General features: G+C 38.4%; 1 protein-coding gene across 7 annotated transcripts; it reads right to left on the reverse strand.

Moving 5' to 3' along the window:
- Positions 1-261: 261 nt before the first annotated feature.
- Positions 262-14,060, reverse strand: LOC107220404 (clavesin-1). 7 transcript variants are annotated; one of them, XM_015658979.2, is made up of 7 exons: positions 13,822-14,060; positions 12,919-13,039; positions 6,854-7,049; positions 5,478-5,682; positions 3,890-4,013; positions 3,036-3,248; positions 262-2,920 (listed from the first exon to the last, which is right to left on the reverse strand). In XM_015658979.2, the coding sequence occupies exons 3-7, from the start codon at positions 7,026-7,028 to the stop codon at positions 2,039-2,041; spliced, it is 1,599 nt and encodes a 532-aa protein (XP_015514465.1). In that variant the 5' UTR covers positions 7,029-7,049; positions 12,919-13,039; positions 13,822-14,060; the 3' UTR covers positions 262-2,038. The 7 variants fall into 7 exon arrangements, with proteins under 7 accessions (XP_015514465.1, XP_015514470.1, XP_015514467.1 ...); XM_015658984.2 differs by lacking the exons at positions 12,919-13,039; positions 13,822-14,060 and adding an exon at positions 12,812-12,893; XM_015658981.2 differs by lacking the exons at positions 12,919-13,039; positions 13,822-14,060 and adding an exon at positions 11,148-11,252.
- Positions 14,061-14,149: the final 89 nt, after the last annotated feature.

Here is a 14,149-nt window from a genome sequence, read left to right on the forward strand (position 1 = left end):
TCAATACACATTGACAGTTTCCAGTGCAAAACCGGGAACGTCAACCAGTTATCTTCAGGCTATCCTATTTATTAAATAGCAATTCCAGACACATGCTGCTTAGCTCTCGGTTTTTGCGCATGAAGGGCAAATGTAACAGTGATGAAAAATTTGATCAAGAAATAGTATAGAGATGTGAGACGTCTAAACCTGATTAGTGTGCAAAATATTATATTTTCTTTCACAAAAATACATTATTATTATAACAGCTAAAAAATTTACGCATTGAAAATCCACAGTAAGAGTTAGATCCAATAGAATGTCTCTGTACCAGTAGACTATAAAAATTTTTTTTTTTTTTATAAGTAGTTTGCAATAAACTTATTGTAGATATGAATTAGCATTCGCACTAGAATCACAGATCTATATATCAGGTGTCGAAAAAAGTAAGCACATGTTAAGTACTATTTTAAGTGTATCCTGTACTGGAAATACAAACAATACTTCCATCACTTATTCTCAATAATCATATACCGCAGAAACGATATCGTCGTTAAAAACATGACATAATGCACAAGGTTCCCATTTATTTAGGAAATGATTCAGAAATTCGGATTAGATTAGTCGCATACCTCTTGTTCCTCACATTTTCATGTGAAGTTACTGCACCTATATGTGAATTATTATGTTGCAAGAATACAGCTCAGGTGAATATCATGATGATAATGATATTACGTCGTTTTTTTTTTCATTCCACACTGGGTGCTCATCTCGTTAAGCCGAAACCCGTTACAATATAACTTCCCAAGGGGTAGGAAACTATTGTACATCAGTTCATAATTTGTCTTACTTCATCATCAAGGAAACACGTCATGACTACTTAGATACATTAAGAGATCGGAATATTTTTTAACATTTCTTCCCATATAGTCAAAATTTGAGACCGTAATAAGAAATATGAAATTAAATTACAAAATATGTGTGAAGAGTATTGCACATCAAACAACGCTGGTGATATTATTGTAGTTTGAGCAAGCCTAATCATTGCGAATAATCACATCCTGTCAGCAAGATATGTAATTTTAGAATTTGGTATTTATGTGTAAATTATATAGTGTGTGGTGAGATTGACAAAGTAGTCGCTAAATAAAAAACCAACAATCAGTCAATGTACCAACAAGAGGAGCTTGTGCAAATACTTACGGCGATAATAAACAATTACCTTGTTAATTATTTATTATATCAAAAAAGGAACGATAATAAATTCTTTGTTAACGTTTTGTCACGCAAAAACATAAACACTAAGCCACACAGGTAAATTATACCAGTAATAATGAATAATTAGTATACAAGCAGTCATGATAGTATGATAATAATTATCGCCAGAGTAATTTCGAGCCCTGAATTTAACAGCGTAAGTCAAATCATGGTGAAATAAATATTAAAATAAATAATATGGGTATTTCTAAGTTGGTTAGAATTCAAAAATTAAATCATTTTCCCTGACATCTGTCTTTAGGTCAACTATAGCAAAACGCAGTCAACCGTGTATAAAATCGTGACATATCAAACTAGACAAATCATATGACCATATTGTTTCGAATATAAGCGAAGGATTTTTGCTGTTGACGGCAGCTGCCAATATCGTCCTCGTCTTATACGCGATCCATTTCATGTACGGGAAACTAAGAAAAATACCCTGAAATACTGTCTTAGAATTGGGGGGCATTTCATATGCGGCATCGGCTTATGCTCAGAACTATACGGTATTTCTGGGTATCGCATAACTCATTTGACTCGAAATTTCACCAGTATCCTCACAGGTACTACCATGACCCCCTAGTCGAAATGTCAGCAGAACTCGGTTATCGAGGTCGGCAGTAACACAGAGTGATAAAAGACAAATTTATATAGGAACTCTTAAATAATGATAGTTTGTGGGATTCATCGATTATCATTTCAAATAGACACCCGATTTCGTATTTCTGATGCCGCAAATTTCTTGAAGTAGAAATTTCAATAATAAAAGTGACCATGGGTATACTTCGTCACTTTAGAGCTACGTAACAAGAGTTGCTTCCTCAGATAACGTCGCACTCTTGGCACCGTCACGTACAACAATTTTATCCACATGAAGATCAAGGTCGAAACTATAACTATCCTTGCTGTTCTCACTATCTGGTCGGCTTGGCACCATCTCAAAGTCATTGCTGCTGTTTGTTTCCGAAAGAATTTCCAAGGACTCAATATCGTCTGGAAGGCCATTAGATTCGCTCCTAATACATTTTTCTATATTATGCGAAATTTCGTCCTCTGTGTTGTCACATTCCCGATATTTCTTTACTTCGACATCGACGCTGGATAATTGCTCTAGCTCGTTATCTTTTTTCCCTTCTTCGTTTATCGGCTCATCATCGATTTCGACGATCTGATCTTCGTCACGAACGACGTTTATTGGACGGTTTTGGTCACTTTCATGAGGCTCGACCCCGATTTTACTGTACTCGCTTGCCGAGTTATTTGTGGGTAATTCTTTTGCTTTAACGCTAATCACATCGTTGTTCGGGCATTCGTGCAGCTGTGCTTGAACTTGTTGCATACAATCCGTTGACGACGACTCAACTCCACTCTTTTTATCCATCCTTGCAGACTGTTTCGAACTTGAAATTTCCACCAACTCGGTGGCTGTACCTCTTGTCCTTGTCTCGTCCTTGCTATGCCCTTTTGCCTGCATAAGTTCCACCAAATCCCTAGCTCGCGACTCCCTCTCCTTTTGGGCAAGAGTTGCAGCTACTTCTGCCTCCTTCATCGCTGAATGAATAACTGGCTCAGCCCACAGTCCAGGGTTGAATGCAGGGCCTGTACCCCCCAGCTCAGCAGGCAGAATGTCAGTTGGAAGGTGTTCGTGGAGAGTGCTGAGGTTGTTTCCATGCAGATAAATCTGTAAACAAGGCATGTTATGATGGTGGCTGGAAGTCTCACTTATGTCAAAGTTCAATTTATGCATGAAACAATTATATACTATAAAATGGCTGTCCTAAACGTTTAAAATTTACCTTATTTCGCGTTTTCTCATCAAGGAACGGTTTCACAATGGCCAAAGTTGCCTGGACACAGAGTGGCGCTGAGAGGAAATGAATAGCCTTGAATCGAGCTGGAAATCTGCCTCGCAAAGCTGATATCAGATTGCGGAGAGCAGCAGCTCCTAGTGCTCCACCTTGACGCAAAGAGAATCCACCCCAATCCACTACAGCCACGAATCCGCAGTGCTGTTTGATAAAATTATTTATTACGTCTTGATGATTACATATACATACAAAACGAGAAAGCTATTTTCCGAAACAGAAATATCTCCGTTTCGATTACTCAGTTGAACAGGGCCTATAATTTCCTGATGGAACAGAAAAAAACGAAATATGTTACCTCCAAAGTTCCAACATAATGTAACGTTCAAAATCACAGTGCCCGTATATTTTATTGTTCACACTGCCTTTAATATCAGTTACGAATGCTCAAAATTGATTGAAAAAGTAAAGAAGTATTAAAAAAAAAAAACTGATCATCGTCTCATACGGGATAAAAAGAGCGATGGGGAAAATATTTGTACAACGTTAGGTTTGATATAGCATCAATTGATATTCAGCATTTCGGTACTGAGCATGTGTGATATCAATGAAAAAATTCTCCAATAATTTATCCCTATAAATTCTTGGAATAGAAATTTTCTCGGAAATTCACGTAAATTTTTTTACAATATTGGCATTACTCTGTCGTGGTTTTCGAAAAATACTACCTGCCTTGTAAAATGATTCCAAGTACCCCGAAAATATTATATCCGTTAATTCAAACGCGCAGTAATTGTAAAAAGAGTTTCATCTGAAGCCCCTGATATAAGTAGAACTGGACTAACCTGATTCCGAGGATCTTGTATGAGAATTTCAAGGACGAGAAAGATCGCTCGCTGCACTGCAAGAGCCGGAACGGCAATGGGATCCCATTGGGAAGCAAGAATCACCAGCACACATCGTCCCTTCCTTAAATTTCATGTGTTCAAAGCTCACAAGAAAGTTACGTTAGCACACAATACCGATTGTGATTCGCGTTATCGGTAAATATTTACCTCTCATGTGCAAATATGCCCACGAGAATAGATAAAAATGTGATACAGACTGCACACATAGTACGCGGTTTCTCATCCACAATGATTATTATTATTATTATTATTACCTGACCGTGATACTCCGGCTTCAAGTACTAATAACTCAAAATTTGGAAAAATTTTGTTTCCCAGTTTATATTAAATATCGTACGGTGGACGAAAGTATGTCATATATTTCATCAGACTGAAACTAACGACCACGCGCGATACGCGACTGAGCACCACTGCTGCTCTAGCGGCAGGTCACTGCTCGTGCAGCACGAAGGCTCTCTCAAGCGCAAAATAGATATTTACAGAGGAAAGAAATTGGAATTCGATTACATTTGAGAATATTGAATATATTCGTCTAACAAGGCAGTTCCATTACTGAATATTAGCAGCCATTATCCTGTGAAACTTTAGGACCTCCTATCAGACAGCAGTAAATTACTGCATCAGATCCTGACACCTCTGTGTCAATTTGCGTGACTTTTTCTTGATTTTATTTGATTTTTGGTAATACTAATAAGAAAAAAAGTTGAATCATCGTTTGGATGGGGATTTGGGGGTTTTGAAAAGTCGCGAAACTTGATTTTTTCAAGCTTCCAAACCCCCGCCCAAGCATTAATTCGACTTTTACTAGTTAGTATGATCGAAAAAAAAGTCAAGTAAGTCATTTAAAATTTTTGGGAATGTGCCGGTATTTTCTACATCACTCAACAGGTCGCGTGCTGTAAAATCAAGTTTCGCGATTTTTCAACCCTCGCAAATAAAGTCTCTTCCAAACGATCATCCGATTTTTTCCTGATTAGTATTACCGTAAATTTAGTAAGATATAGATAAAATCATATTAGTCAACAAAGACGTGCCAGGATCTGCTGCAACAATTTGTTGCTATCTAACCAGAAAGTCCTGGAGTTTCACAGACCAATGGTTCCTAGTATTCGGTAACGGAACTGTCTTCTCAGCCGAACATTCGATATTCTCAAAAGTATTCGAATTCATATGTATTTTCTTCGAAAATATCTATTGTGTGCCTGAAAAGAGTCTTCACTGGACGACCAACGGGCCGCCGCTACAGCGGCAGTGGTGCTCAGTCGCACGTTGCGCGTGGCCGCTGGTTTCAGCCTGACATATATTTCATACTCTACCTCTTTCCTCCAACCAAATCCTGAATATTTTTCGGTGTTTTGAAATTTAATCCTCAGCGACGTATAAAATTGCAAAAAAAAATAGTGAATCGTTCACATAGAAAATACCATACGATGCAAATATTCGGTATTCACCATCTGCCTGTAACAGCACTGAAATACGGTAGACATTCACTGTGTGCAGGGTAATGTTTATTTAGGTTTTATACCTGTCTCGGGCAGGAAGGACGCCAGGTATACCTGCCCGAAGAGCTCGCTGCAAGGCAGGGTCTCGGGCGGTCAAATTTCCAAAAATATCCTGTCGATGGGCTACCTGATTCTGATAAGCGACTATCAGTGCAGCAGCCTGTTCTGTTCGGTATTTTCTGGCATGTAGAAATCTCGTTATGTATTCATCGGTGCATTGTTTGAGATCTGGAAAATAATACATGGAGAATTACGATACACAAGTTAATGATTGCGTCTTGCAATTAGCCGGGCTTTTCACTGTTGAAAATTTTCTCACAACTTCCAGTTGATATAACTATGAACTTAACATTGACTTGCAATACATGCGAGTTGAATTTTGTATCTGACACATTGTCCGAGTTGCAGTTTCTTGTAACAATATCGTTGTCAAACAGGTGTATAAACGTAAAACGCATAATTATTCTCGAGTCTTGTAGATTGCGAGAAACTAGTGCGCATGCCTGCAAGTAAATTTCGAAACAACGAGAACACGGAGAAATTTACGATACTTCTACCTGTTGTTCACTGTACCTTCGTCATTAAGTGTGTTTATTTAGCGTAGACAAATTGCAGAGTTCAAAATGTATCGTCAATTGTACGACGTATGCATACTTCTATACAGTGTGGTTTGCGTTTTGAATTATATATAGGTGTCTAAAATTTCGTCTCAACTTTGCGATTCTTTTGGTGCAATTAATAAGGATATACAAGTTATAGTGTACGCAGTGTTTACAACGATGCTAATAAAGATAAGGCCTGAGTTCAGTCACAAAGCAGAACCGCTGTTTTTTTACACCTATATATTGTATATTTATCCGTCTTATCATAAGTTCTCCCAGCATGTTAAAGCCTATGTAACCCACGGAGAGAACTGAACAACGATGATACTAATTTGAAAAAAATCCTTTACATAAAATAAAGTTTTTGGTAGAATTGTAATCCGTTAAAATTCGTAGCAAAATCCTGTTTTCAGTTCCTACAAACAAGCATATCGTACCTTTTACCCACACAAGATTGTTATTTGCCATAAGCTCATACATACGTATCACGACACGTGAGTAAATATTCCACAATACTTAACATATACCGAAACAGTGCAGTTAAATTTACTTAATATTATATAATAAGTATCCTATATGCGAAAACGGTAAGTACAGCAAAGCTTTTTTTTTATATATTTAATTTATATGATCCAGCAACACCAATGAAAGTGCAGAGTCTGTTATACGGAGTCAAAATTACACAAATATTATGAAATAAAGAAACTTGGATGTAACGTGCCATTGGTTTGTTTCTATTCCAAAAAAGGGACGTAATGAACTGAGTTTTTTAAAATTATTTTAGGTTACGGGCTTACCGATATTTGGCGTATCTTTGAGGATTGCCCTGACCGTCTTCACGGCCAGTTTCTTATCCTTAGGGTCGAGTCGGTTGCGATCGTAGTACAGGCTGCGTGCCAGAGCGAGATTCGTGTGGACCCGAGTTGGGCTCCACATGTATTCGCAATATTCTGCCATCTCCGGAGAACCCATGAGTCTTCTAATGATTTAAAACTGTAACGAGAAAGAACAGCGCTTAGTTTTCCGTGGCATTATTGATACGTTGAACATTTAGCAATTCACGAGCAGAAAAAATTGTCATATATCTCTAATTTTCGTTACATTTTAGAGGTAGTATGATTAATCCGTGAAAAATGTATGAGAGATTTGAGACGATAAATATTTACTATCATCGACCAAATACCCGATACTTTTCATTCGAAACCGCGAATGAAATGATTATACGTGTAAGTACAAATGAAAATGTTCGTTATTGGTCGATGGACGATTATTACTCGTGTCTACACATATTATTTTTATCGTTGTAGGTATCCTTTAACCGTAGTCATCGTCGAATAAGTTCAGGCGGTTACTTGAAAATAGTACTTATAAAAATGACACATCTTCAGTAATAATGATTGCAGCATTAATAGACTATTTGGGTGCAATCATTTATTTGTCGTTTTACCGCTACGTTCGAACCGCGGTGCCTCGACCTACTCGTCGGCTTTTTGACACTGAATATACGTACCAAACTTCTCGTACTCACGTATAATATGGAAAAATTGTTATTTACTGTACCACGCGCAGCACGATCCTCGGATAGAACCCGACTAATCTTTAGAGCGGTGCGAAACGAACTGCGGAAAATTCTGCATTATGCAGTTCACAAAGTAACGGTTATTACGAAGTGTATATATATATAAATATGTATACACCTAAGTAGTCCCAACTCCGCGCGGTTGAAACAAGAGCCGCAATCCGATTGCACGCTGTTTCCCGAAGAGGAGATGAAAGAGCAGGCCGGAGTATGGTGAGTACGTATAAAGCATGCAATAATTCGATGTAGACAATGCGTAGATTCGATTTGAGGATGAACAATTACACTACGCCACGATCAGTAATACAGAACCATATTCAATTGCAGTTAGGGTATGTGATCCACACAAGTGATTAGATTTACCGTCAAAATACTTAAATCGCAAAGTCCACAGAGACGGTACACAACAGTGTCACAATATTTTTAAATGTTAATCAGACGTGTATGCATATTGTGGTGGACGTCTGAGACAGTAGAGATATGTAATATTAGGCAAGATTTGAAAGATCACACAAAGGATTAAATCAAGAGAAAAACAGAATCACACACGAGAATATTGAGTCGTAATAAGTATTAGTAAAGCACGGATGGTAAAAAGATAGCAAAATTGATATTTCATTTCACGGTACACGCGAAGAGTCGATCAAAACTAGGTATTTGTCTAGTACATACCTGTACAGACGCAAATGAAGAGAACGAGTGGTGAATATCAACGCGGATGTTGCGAGACTGTAATTCAATTAGAACCGATTTTGTGATCAACCGGTAAAATTATCGAATCAGTATCGTATAATCCGGGCGAAGATTTGTACTCTCTATACCGATATACATATATCAGCATTATCTTATTTTGGACACGGGCACTCTTGCTATCGTTGCTGAATGTGTCTCGATCGTTCTCATTCACAAGTCATTAAGATTAATTAATAATCACCGTGTAAAAAGTTTAGTACGTCCAATTTTTTATTTTATTGGGCGATAAATCTCTTTCTCGACGTCATTCAATCTGATTCCACTCAAAATTGGGTCTTTCAAGTATTTTTTTTTTCTCAGATTGGTTAAAAATTGTCCTTGTCTTGATTTCCATAAAACGTTGCAGATACGAACAAGATATCCAAACAAGATTAGTTTTTACAAGTCATAGTGTCGTTGATTATAAATCGCTGGATAGGAATAACAGAAACTTATGATTGGTTTTAATAATTGCAGCGTCATTTGCCAATGAACAGGTTCTTTTTCATTAGTGACGGACTACGCCATCATCTTAACGACATAAATCATTGGACGTTGTTTTCACACGGTATTTAAATTTCACATTTTCGAAATAAAAAGCAAACATATCCACACAAACAAAGTGTAATGCAGGCAGGAGCTAGCAGCAGGGCTCAGGGTCACATTTTTTATGCGCAGATACAAGAACGGAGTAAATTATAGGATCATTGGAAAACAATATTTTGAAGAAAAAACATGTATCATTGTCAGCTGACAGATCTGAGAGCAGACGCGTATCAAATAACACATTCGCATCGGTTAGGTGTGATAATTACGCGCATGCATAGGACATATAGTTATATGTGTACGTACTTTGGTGTAACATTACTTGTATTACAGTCTGCAGTGTATGCATGAAAAATAGCATCACACCAGCAGGCAAGTTTCGCAATCGATAGGTACTTCAATGCTGTATAAGTATACGGTAAATATAATAAAGTACAAACGTTTTATACCCACATATGCAGTTAATGAAACAAAAGCAGAACGACAACTGTAAGCTTTCAGCCATAATACCCACATACCTATACTTGCGGTATGTATCATGCTTGGTTTGTGCAAATCGCACCACACACTCATCGTACTTCCGTTTTTACAACATTGCATTTTGTCTTTCAATCATTTCTCACGGTCAGCATGCTCTTTATCCGCATAACGTCGAATCGTGGGTCCGTTTGGTTACACGTGACTATATCATTTGCACATAGTACAGGGTTTTCGCTTAATATTGGAAAAGGAATTAGTAACGGACGGAGTAGATACATGCGTGTTGCAGAGTGAAGATCCCATGCCAAGTATTATATTATTTTCCTTCCGATTATCTTATCCACGACTATTAATTCGAGGCTTCGATTTCCGTTCTGAGTAGAAATTAATACACGGTTTTCTATGATAGGTCTGCCTTAGACCCTATTATACACAAGTTGTTGTTGATGAGCACAAAACTTATGGTGCGTGAGGTGATCGTGAAACAATTCAGGCTTTAATATAGGACACAGACAAATATTTGCTGAGTCGTTTCACTATCTAAGTGCATTCAATGTTTAATTATACACAGCTGAAATAACGAGATAAAAATTACACCTCTTGATGGTTTAAGCTAGAGTTTACGGGCCGTTCATTTTCTGCATTCGCAGTTACGTATACCTAATATGTATACACAGGCGTGTGAGAACTTGTCATGTTTTACGATATATTTGACTCAGATACTCGCTAAAGATGAAAGATCATTATCTAATGGTTTTGTTTCATCAACGTAGGTACACAATTATTGCATGATTGTAGCGTAAAATATTTTTACACGACACGATAGGTGAGTAGATTTGAAACCCTGCAGCAAGACCGAGAGATTAGCTACTCACTGAGTATTCGTTTCTTTTTTCTTCTTCTCAGCCGCGTCAAAAGTGCTTTAAATTTTGTTTCTCTATTGTACGCAACTTCACGTGTAAGGCTGTTCGTATATAATACGTCTCGTTCTCCACCTGTGTGACCGATTGTATCTCGTTTTCAATTTGATCATAAAAAACGTACAAACTCAAGATTTTGACGTCCTCGATAACGATAAATTCTATAACACACATGTACGTTCCAATTAATCGTGAGACGTGATTCGTCAGATTATGAACTACAACTGTGTTTGATTCTGTTGTGTCTAGATGACCGTTTCTAGCACCTGTTCGTTTTGAAAATACGCAATATATACTATACACTAAAGATTTTGATATCCTCGATAACGATAAACTCTGTTGTATACATGTATGTTCCATTTACTCGTGAGAGATAATTTTAAGTATCAATAACCTCAATTGCGCCAATTTGTAAACGAGGGATTTTCATACGGTGAGTACGAACTTCCAGGTTTTCAAGAAACAACGTATTTCACGACGGGCTCACTTCGCAATCGTTCCGGCACTTCACTTTATCCAAGGTCTTATTTTACGTTCAGACGCAGTTATTCCGCGTGCATGAAATATCAATTTAACAATAAGTCATACGACACAAGGCTGAAGGCACGCAATAAGAAGTCAGAATTGAACCAGTCGGGAATACAATTAAATAACACCACGACTCGTGTGCGCATAGAATATAGATGCATGGAAAAGCGAACACTGTACTGCAACACTTCGCTATTCGGCTTCAATTATTATCTCAAAGTTCGACTGCCGCATGCCGTGACGAATCGGCGCTGTCGTCACAGCGGATCGCTATGAAAAATTACGAAAGAAATAAATATAATGTACCGAGGTGGCTGGCCAGCCGGACTGATGCTACCGATGTAGCTGCTACTGCTGATGCTGCCGCCGGACGTATGCAGACGTATCGGACGTATCTAAGAGGAAAAACGAGCGAGCAGCATGGTAGAACCATAGAACCGAAAATGAGTGGGAGAGAGAGAGAGAAATAGTGAACGGTAACCAAGTGCTTGCCTGAGTCATCGCGCCCACCTTGCTATTGCGAAACTACAAGCTATACCTCGAGGTATAACCTGTACTATGACCAAATGGTAATTGCCACCAAATACGCGAATTATAGGTACAACAAATTTGAGCAAGGTACATATATTCGGCATTCGAGTAAGTACGTACTCAGAGATTTCCAGGGGCTGCTGCATGCAGGGGAGCTGGTAAGGTTTGCTATATTTACACCTTCGAACGCTTGTAAGTTTCTGGGCTTGCATACTTATTTGTCAGCCTGTGCTGGGAGTTTCGTGATTCTCTTTCATTTTTAAGGTGGTTAGTGAGCGCTTCTCAGGGGCAGACGGTGAGAGGGGCAAGACTATGCTTATACACGGGCCCTACCGACGGTTCTCAACGTCGTTCTCGACTAATAAAGTAAAAAATAAAAAAAAAAAAGTAAAGGTTTACGACAAATTACTAATGTAATACGCGTCGTTTGTCATCCATTCGCTTTTCGCTAAACGAACCGCATTGAATTGGTTACAGACAATGATCTTTATAATTTACGAACATCTTCTTAACAGTAACATTTGCCATTTGGATAGTTTTTCATTGACATGCCTACATTTTTTTATCTGTGATTTTGACGGTAAGCGGCATTTCGCCGCCATAAGCGCCCGTGTATAAGAAGTAAAACTTCAACTATTAATTATTCGGAATTTACGCAGACCATCCGTCTGAAGTTTTTCGTAGTAACGTAATTGATATCAATCAATATTGTGTAAAAACTTGAGTCCCGTGACTACATTTTAAGTTTCCTCACCAACCTTCTTAACGATTTACAACAATTACATTCGCTTTTCACGGACGATAAAATAGTGAAAGGATATTGTTTATGGATAGACGGTTCGGGTAAAACGTAGACGACTCGTTTCACGATTCAGCGCAAGATAATATAACAAGCTCAAGTGTATATAATACAAACTGGAGAAAACGATAAATACGAAATCGACAAACAGGAAGTACTATACCTCCTTTAATGTCTACAGGTTTTCACCAGCCAATTTGCGACGAAGGATATGGTAATGAATACTCTGACATTACGTCTAATTCTTATTCACACTGACGGCCTTACGACGTGCAAGATGGGACCACCACAGATGCAAGTATAAATGAAACACAATAATTTTAACTTCCGGTTTGCTACAGCTTACCGCACACTGAGCTTTGCACGTAATCCGTGATCAATGGACCGTTTTTATCTCTAAACTTGCCACAGTTTAACATTTAGAGGACCAGCCTGGCGCATTGAGTCAGCAGATAACTCGGAAACTCCACCGGACGCGTTGACTATTTAAATACATAAATCATACCTATAAAAAATGTCGAATTTCAGGGGAAAAATGTCGGCTCTCTAAAGGTTAACACGACGAAATACCTACGTGCGTCCATTGGAATAAATTAAGCCTAGGATCACGCCTGTTCGTATAATTGTAACTATTAATTACCAGAGCTACAGGTACATCGTCCCATCGGACGGAGTTATCACACGACGGTAAACGGACGTCGATCTTTCACGATGTGAAATAAAATTCAAACTGCAATGAAAACTTACCTCGCATTCGGCGGTGCTGTCAGACTGTCGCACCGTTGACGCGCCACGCCGCACTACGAATTCCTCGAACCGCCATGTTGTGACGTCACACCTCACAACGACACACATGACGAAGTTGCAACTGGAAGGAAGGAAGGAATATATTTGGGCAAATGGTCGATTCTTTCCGTCCCACAAATCTATACTATGTAGCGTTATAAAAATTGAGAAAGAATTAAACGCGACACTTGAAACATTATATCTCTTCAATTTGTGTTTATACGTATGTATCGAAAATGAAAGGAAATCCAGTTTTAAGGTTTTGTATGAAACAAACGAATGGTTCATTTTTTATTCTAAATTCAATCGAAACGATTCCTGTTTTTAGGCACAAGCTTTCATCGTTTTATGTACCCATGTATTCAATATGAAATTCAACATTACGTATATAATTGGTCCCTGTGTATTATTGGACTTGGTTCTTCTCATATAGTGTTCGATTATTCTTACGGCTGCTTGTTTTTTGTCGGGGACAAAGAAGTGACCGTCACCAGCACGTGACTGTTGGCTGCGCAGGTTGACAATACACACAATCTCACGTATCTCGGGCTGCTAACCGACAGGCGCATAACTTGTACAACAAACACGTTGCCGTGAGGAGGTGAATTAATGAAATACTCATATTGTTGAAACATGATACAAAAGCAGCGTCATTGGTGCATCTAATCTACAAAGTTGCATCACTTTTTCACCGCATCTGTAAGCTATTAGCTGATAACCATTGATTGTGCATATCTGGCTGTAATAGCTATATGTAAGGTACCAAATATACATTGCGTATAATATTTTGGTAATTTCAGACTTACTAGGTGTATAATAACGACGTGTTGTGAATTGCCATATGTAATTTCAGCTGTGTCTTACCTGTAACGTGTAGTGAGTATCCGAAGAGTGAGCCGATTTTCAATGTTCCGTGTCAGCAAACAGCACCGTTTATAGGGTTTCTATGCAACGAGTGAAACGCAAAAAAAGCGCTGTATATATCAGCACTTTAAAATGGTTTATTCTCTTACATTCGAACACGAGGTAGGTAATCACCCGCCCAGAAGACAGAGTGAATATTGAGCACCTGCTGCTGCTGATCGATTTCCTCAACCGAAAGCCACGTGTCAGACTGCGAAAACGAGAGTAAGTTGTACCTTTACTTGTGCGTATGCGCGTTACGGTTTCCTAAACGCCATTGTGATTCACC

The sequence above is a fragment of the Neodiprion lecontei genome, chromosome 1 (genome assembly GCF_021901455.1).
Source record: "Neodiprion lecontei isolate iyNeoLeco1 chromosome 1, iyNeoLeco1.1, whole genome shotgun sequence".
NCBI lineage: Eukaryota > Metazoa > Arthropoda > Insecta > Hymenoptera > Diprionidae > Neodiprion > Neodiprion lecontei.

What these genes read in the sequence shown, in the direction of transcription:
- LOC107220404 (XM_015658979.2), bottom strand. Translation starts at nt 7,028, where the DNA reads ATGGGTTCTCCGGAGATGGCAGAATATTGCGAATACATGTGGAGCCCA. An exon ending in GTCCTTCCTGCCCGAGACAG is followed by an intron (nt 4,014 to 5,477) that starts GTATAAAACCTA and finishes ATGAAATTTAAG; the next exon opens with GAAGGGACGATGTGTGCTGG. An exon ending in ATGAGAAAACGCGAAATAAG is followed by an intron (nt 2,921 to 3,035) that starts GTAAATTTTAAA and finishes CCTTGTTTACAG; the next exon opens with ATTTATCTGCATGGAAACAA.